This window comes from Rhagoletis zephyria, unplaced genomic scaffold (assembly GCF_001687245.7).
Source record: "Rhagoletis zephyria isolate East Lansing unplaced genomic scaffold, Rhagoletis_zephyria_1.1 Rzeph_scaffold_18668, whole genome shotgun sequence".
Classification (NCBI taxonomy): Eukaryota; Metazoa; Arthropoda; class Insecta; order Diptera; family Tephritidae; genus Rhagoletis; species Rhagoletis zephyria.
Window position 1 is genome coordinate 2,457 of NW_016175729.1, and position 7,327 is coordinate 9,783.

At 32.8% G+C, this 7,327-nt stretch overlaps 1 protein-coding gene across 1 annotated transcript; it reads left to right on the plus strand.

The window, feature by feature from the left end:
• Positions 1–4,303: 4,303 nt before the first annotated feature.
• LOC108380238 (glutamate receptor 1-like) lies at positions 4,304–5,250 on the plus strand. The gene is made up of 2 exons (XM_017636613.1): positions 4,304–4,452; positions 5,046–5,250. The coding sequence occupies exons 1-2, from the start codon at positions 4,353–4,355 to the stop codon at positions 5,195–5,197; spliced, it is 252 nt and encodes an 83-aa protein (XP_017492102.1). The 5' UTR covers positions 4,304–4,352; the 3' UTR covers positions 5,198–5,250.
• The last annotated feature ends 2,077 nt before the right edge of the window (positions 5,251–7,327 follow it).

Consider the following 7,327-nt stretch of genomic DNA (forward strand, 5'->3'; position numbering starts at 1 on the left):
GGGACACCGTCATCAAAAAAAATTTTCAAAACTCAACGATAATTTGCACTTCATTATACTAAAATTTAATAGGCTAAAAAACTGCATACCAAAATTTTGTCTAAATTTACTGATTAAGAAGTTAGAAATTTTGGTCAAACTTTGCAGAATTTTCATAATTTTTGCCCGAGAAATTCAAACTCCAACAAAATCGGGGAATTCTCCACTGGTTGTCATCGCTGATCCCAATGTTTTGATGGTCATACTAAATAATTTCGAACTGCTGGTTTGCAAATATTGCTGAAGCTTAGTAAAAAAAAAGATATATACATATTTACTGATGTGCTATAAGGTGGACATGAAAGTTTAAAATGGCATAGTATTTATTGCCCATCTGAATTCATAAAAGTACTGTAATTGCTCTAAACTAAAACAAACCACTTTAATTACATGCATTCATGTCAATATACATACATACATAAATTATTTAAAAGCATGCCCTCAATTAGTTCGCCCATTCCACATCCACATGTACATATGTATGTATGTATATGGTGTATTTTAACACAAGGGCACTGATAATTACTGCTGCTCGTATAAAGGCTTACTCCCGCATGTGTCATTTGCAAACGGAAAACAAATTTAAACTATTTTATTTGCCTAAATTAATTTAAATAAATAATTATGATCCGCTAGCTACATACATATGTATGTGTATATGTATCTACTCTATTATTACAACGATGAACTGTTTGTGTAGGCGGTGATGTTTCAATGACACTGAGGTAAATCCCTAACCGACAATTAAATATACTGAAATGAGCCGCAGTGGAATTTAGCGTTGCAGTTAAAATAATAAATGAACATAGAAAACTAAATGGCAAATACTCTGGCACATACTATTTTGAAAAAAAAAACGCAATTCAATGCGGCTGCAGCGCTCCTGTTTTCATAAATAGTTTATTTACACAACTGTCTGTATAACAAAGCATAATCCAAAACTATCAGAATGCAGTAGAAATATTTTCTTTTTAAATTTTAAATTCCCAGTAAAAAATCTGCGATAAGGAGACTTTCTAGGAGCAAACTTTTAGTCTTTTCAAGCGGTAGGCAATTCCCATATGTTAGTGTTTGGCCGAGCTTCTCCTCCGCGTGCGCCTTAATGTTCTTACACAAAGCGGAGCGACCTACAGTTGTACGCCAACTCCGAACGCTGGGTGTATTTTAATGAGAAGTTGATTTTCATGGCAGAAATACACTCGGAGGTTTGCCATTGCCTGCCGAGGTGCGACCACTTCTAATAAAAACCCTTTTTTCTATATTCATTACAAAGTAAAAAAAATTGTTTCAGCTTTGAAATTTCATAATCGTTTTTAAGTCAAATTGAAAGCCGCAAAAAAATCATAAATTTACTCCTTCAAAAGTTAGTCAAAAAAAAAAATATATCTAAATAACCTTGCAAAAATACTTTAGGCTTTGCTTGTAAGGTGGTACGGTCTTATATATTTATCTACATGCCAAATGTCCCAATTGTTTGAGTTTAATACACCCACTGTAAATAGCCATTATAAATTGGTATTCGTATTATTAATTTTATAAAATATTTTATTTATATATTTCAGAGAAGTTTTAATGACAGTCTAATGAAAATATTCCGGATTACTGATAACATACAAAGAAAAGTAAATTTACTAATATTTAAAATTTTTTTTTACCAGCATAAAATGCAGTTTTTATCACAAAGTAGTCGTCCTAATTTTTTACTCACTACATATTTTCTTACAAATATAAAAAGACATTCTCTTTCCACTGCTAAAAAGAATGGCCTATAATTTCAAATGCAATATTTTCAATATAGTCGCTTACATTTTAACATGAATTATTAAATTAATTAAATTATGATGAATTCGTTGTTATAGAATAAATATTTTTCAAATATTAATTTGTTACAAACATAGCAAATAAAAACTCTGGCAAAAGCAACACTTTTCTACGTAAGTGAGTAATAAACAATAAAAAATAAAAAATATTGCGTTTCTCGGAAGGTTATTTAATTTATTTAGCTGTGCAAAATTATTTGGAAAATATTTCAAATCAGAGTTTCAATTGGCAACTTGCACCTATGTATGTAGATGGATACATATTCGATGACGGCAAAATTAAGTTTGCTTCTAGGAAAAAAAAAAAAAAAAATAAAAAATATTAAAAGAGCTGATTTATGTTAGTTTTATTAATTTTGAATATTTATCTGCTGTGTAATATTAATATTTAAAAAAATAATAATTTTTCGCGCTAAAGTATTTGTGATAAATATATCGAAAATTCCCATATAATATGTATGTATGTTGACATATGCATACATATATATATATGCATGAAAAACAGTTGTACATGACGCCATATAAAGGTAGTTAAGTAAGAAATTGTCGCCCTTGTCATCTAAAGTGTGCTATTTCATATCATTGACACTAAAAAATTGCTTAAAATTTAGTACACCTATTCAATTTTATGCATAAGCTTACATACAACTCATATTTTCATCTGAATACCCAAATCTGAACATAAAAAAAGCTGGCAACATTGTCAACGACCCATAACGCATAAAGCTAAAATACTTGAATTCATAAAAAATGCTGCTACTATACATATTGTTATACATGTACATAAGTTATTGTTGTTTGGTATAAGTATTCGTATAAATTTTTTTAAGCGAAGCTATTACAGGCAAAGTGTGTGCTATCATTGCTTTCGTTCAGTAAATAAGAGCTGGTTATATTTTATATCTGACACTGAACGTAAAATAATGCTGATTGATAAAATCTACTGATACCAGTCGGTGGATTAACGAACATTTTTAGTACACAAAATAATTAGCTGTAAATAAATGCATGCATACATACATACATGTTTATAGTAAATATTTGTGTTTATACTTTTTACTGGCGAAAAATATGTTAAATTTAAATAAAATGTCTGGTAAATTATTTATGTGCTCTCTTTTTTGCACACTGAATATTTATTGCTGAGAATCCTTGCTATAAAACAACATTTAAGAGATGAAAAAATGCATTTGCACTGTGTAATCAAATGTCTCCAGATATTGGTATATGCGTTAACTATTTTCAAACAAATGTACAGCGGTTTATCAGAGAATTATAAAGCACTTACAAAAATTTCCCAAAAAGACTTCAAACAATCCCAAAGGAGTCCATAAAGTCCTCAAAAAAAAAACCAAACATAAAAAACTCCAAACAGTTTAAGGGGAATAATCCGGGAAAAAGTACAAAAGTTCCTGAAAAATCCCAAAACCCCTAGAAATAGGATAAGAATAATGCCAAAAAGTCCCGAAAAATGCCAAAGTCCTCATAAAATTCCAAAGCGCCCAAATTCTTTAAAAATCCACCGTTGGGAATGAATAATCAGAAAACATTCCAATAATTCCCAAAACATCCCAAAATTAGAAGAACAAATAATAATCCTTAAAAGTTACGAAAGAATCCAAAAAGTCCCGAGAAAACTTCAAAAGCTCCCAAGTGCTTTAAAAGTCCAATAAACACCCAAATTAAAAAATTCCGAAAGGTTCCCGATAATAATGAAAAGTTTATGACAAATAATACCGAACAAATTCTGAATCATCACGAAAGCTTCCAAAAATAGTCCTGAAAAATTCAGAAAGTGCCAAAAAAATTTCCAAAAGATGATTCCATAAAGATTCCAAAATTTTCCAAGTCCTAAAAATCTAAAAAACACCAAAAAATAATACACGAATAGTTCTGAAAAAAACAGTAATTCCCGAAAAATTCTAAAAGCTCTCAGAAACTCGAAAATCCCGAATAGCCCTGGATAAATTCCAAAAAATTTATGTATTAAGAATGCTAAAAAGTCTTGATCTAATACCGAGTCCTGAAAAAGTTTAACAAAACACAGGAAAGGTAAATTGAAAGCATCTCGTACAGTCCCATAAACATTTTTCATAGAGTCGAAAAAGTAAAACACGAAGAATCTCGACAAGTCCAGAGTAAATCTGAAAAGTTTCCGAAAAAAATCTGAAATAGAAGGGAGGTGTAAAAATTCTGGCGGCTTTTCCCTTTACTGTCTGCCCCAAACTTTCCTTGAACTTGAACGATGACATTCGAAGAATTTCAGAGGCGTTCATGCTTGCTGTGTGCCTTAAAAAATAATTTACATTTTAAAATCGCATAAAAAATAGTTCTTTCCAATAGCATTTTTGAATTTATGACTTATTTTTTAAATCACGTTTAAATAAAATAAAATCAATTATTTGACATACTCTTGCTCTTTTGCTCTCTGTCATTGCAGGCGCCATATTTGAACAAGGCACTGATGAGGTGCAATCAGCGTTTAAATACGCAATGCTCAATCACAATCTCAACGTATCGTCACGCCGATTCGAGCTGCAAGCGTACGTGGATGTCATCAACACAGCAGATGCATTTAAATTGTCGCGCTTAAGTACGTCGTGGGGGCGAGCGCGAGTCGCACTTATAAACCAAACCATAGCATACAAAAAAAAAAGAGAAAACAAATTATTAAAAAAAAAACACACAACATATTTGCACACAAATACATTCATCAATACGTAGGGAATACTCGAATGTGCACTTGACGTGCGTAGCGCGCGCGTGACTGCAGCAGCTTTGATGGCCTTGTGTGGCAAATGTGGCTGTGGCAAGCGAGGCGATGCTTGTCATTTGCTGCTTGATTGCCACCGGCTCACTGCTGCTGCTGTTCCTGCCGCCACTGTAGCGTTTCATTAATTATGCACTTTTTCTGATTTAAATAGAACACAGAATAGATTTTCTTCGCAGTCATTGTCAGTATGTTCAACAAATTGCCACACATATTTACTTGCACACAAACACAAACATTTACACAAACATTTACAATGCATTTATAAATTTTAATTACTTGCATTTTTCTTCTATCTTCATATTTACCGCTGCAATGGTGAACCAAAAAAAAAACAAAAACCAACATTCGTTCGTTTCAAAAATGCAATAACAACACGCATACATCCCATACGTGGCTGTGTATGCGCCTTACAGTATGCAATCAATTTTCGCGTGGCGTTTATTCTATGCTGGGTGCCGTATCACCGGATTCATTTGATACATTGCACTCGTACAGCAATACATTTCAAATGCCATTCGTGACACCATGGTTTCCAGAGAAAGTAAGCCGGAATTTCTGTACATAACATAGAAAAATTACACACATATATGTATGAAAAAGAACGATGAATGTGAGATGGCAAAAAGTGTGACAGCAGTGAGCGAAACTTCTAACTTTTTCAACACTTTCACATAAAATCACACGCACACAAGCATACAGCCGCATATACGCTTACTTGCAGATAAATAATAAACATGGAATTTTTATGCAAATATCGATAGTCACGCGGTGCACTGGTGTTGTGCCATTTTTCCAACGCACTTGACTTGCTGCCATGATTTTTTTTTTGCTTTTACTTTTTCACTTTTTATAACTTGTTTTGTATTTAGTTTTTTTTTTTTTGTTATATACATAAATATGTATATGTATTAGTTGTTTCCTTTTTTGTGAATTTAATGCAGCATATTGTCGCCGCTGAAGTAGGTTAAGTGTGCGGATGTATATTTAGTGGGCAAGCGCATACAATGGAAAAAATGGGAGAAATTTTAAATTTTAGCTTTTTCCAAAAATGGCTACACCGAATTTAGTTTCGTTCTAAGGAAGCGAATATGTAAATGTATGTACCGGTCAAGGTAGCCGAAAAGTTATCAAAACAAACTTTTTTTGATGACAAAAAATTATCGCGGATGACGTGTACAAATGAGTCGTCCTTATCTAAATTCTCTAAGTCAGATCTGGTCACTGCTGAAGGTAGGTTTGACTAGCTTATTTTGATCACTTAGATTGCGATGCTTCTTTAGCGAAATCTTTCTCCGTTCCTTCAGGGTAATGATCAGAAAAATACTCTTATAAACATACTTTAAAACTAAATACATGCCTGCTTCTTTGACATAAAATGTTGGCCAGGTAGCTCATTCGCTTACCATATATTACCACCCAAATTAATAACATCAACTGCACATATAACACTGAGAAACTCATGAAACCCAGGTTTTCTGAAAGTCTGGATTGCATATGGACTGCTGAGTGAAAGATCGATCTATCTCGGCAACCGGTTCGAAAACGCCTTATCTTAGAAAATGGCTCCAGAACTCCTTACTCCAGAATTTAGTTTAAGAACGCTCTATCTGAGAATTGGATTGAAAAACGCCTCATCTCAGAATCTGGTTCAAGAATGCCCTATCTCAACTGAAAATATATTGAAGCGATGTTGATAGAGGGCATTTTTAAACCGAATTCTGAAATAGTGCATTCTTGAAAATAGTAGTTTTTCAACCGGCTGCCGAAATAGGACGCTCTTCCAAACAGCCGTCGACACAGACAAGTAATTTTTCAGTTTTCCCAGATTGGCGATTTTAAGCGCTTTTGGTTGAAATTAGTGATCGGCTGATCAGCTTTCAAAACAATTAGAAACTGAGAAACTACTTTTCTTTCCAGGCTTTCGCCCTTTATCAGGTCGAAAAAAGCAATGTTCTTCGATTTTTGTCTCTCTCTCAGTCCACCTGTTGAAGCCAATACTTATAAATATAAGAAATAAAGAGAGATCAAATAAATAAAAAAAATTTACTACCCTTGCACCCGAATAGCAGCACACTTTTGTGATGGCAAGCCTGATTTCCCCTTTTATTCAACACGTGTTCATAAGCTCCATAAAAACTTGAATGTATCAAATTATCTAATTATTTTAACTTCCTCTACCGCTTGTTTGCCCAAGCAGATGTCGACTGAAATTTTCTGTAATAAAATTGTTTCCTTTTTCTCATACAAAATCGCTTAAGTAGCATAAAAATCAAAATATCTCTCAAACTTGCGTCTCTATCTTCTTACATATATTTCTTCTTTAGAGCTTAAATTACTTGTACCGTATGTTGCTTTATTGCACTTCTTTATGTTATGTACAACCACACAGATATATCGTTTAATATCATTTTTATTAAATGTTAATCATACGCCTTGATGGTAATAAAACATATTTCATTTAACTAACACACAAAAAATAAAGCCCCATTTGTTTGTTGAAGTGGCAGACGACAGTTTGCCTTGAAAATTAATAGCAGACAATGGCTGTGCCGTCCAAACGCAGGCACCATAAAAAACACACACATACAATAACAAAAAAAAAAACAGACAAAAAATAGTCAGTCGCAAACAATAAGCTGTTTCCGCCAATTTATGAAATACTTAATAAAGTTATAAATGTCCAAAAGTGTACGCT

Coding starts and splice junctions, on each gene's coding strand:
- LOC108380238 (XM_017636613.1), top strand. CDS start 4,353: ATGCTCAATCACAATCTCAACGTATCGTCACGCCGATTCGAGCTGCAA. Junction 4,453..5,045: donor ATTTAAATTGTCGCGCTTAA/GTACGTCGTGGG, acceptor TGCGCCTTACAG/TATGCAATCAATTTTCGCGT.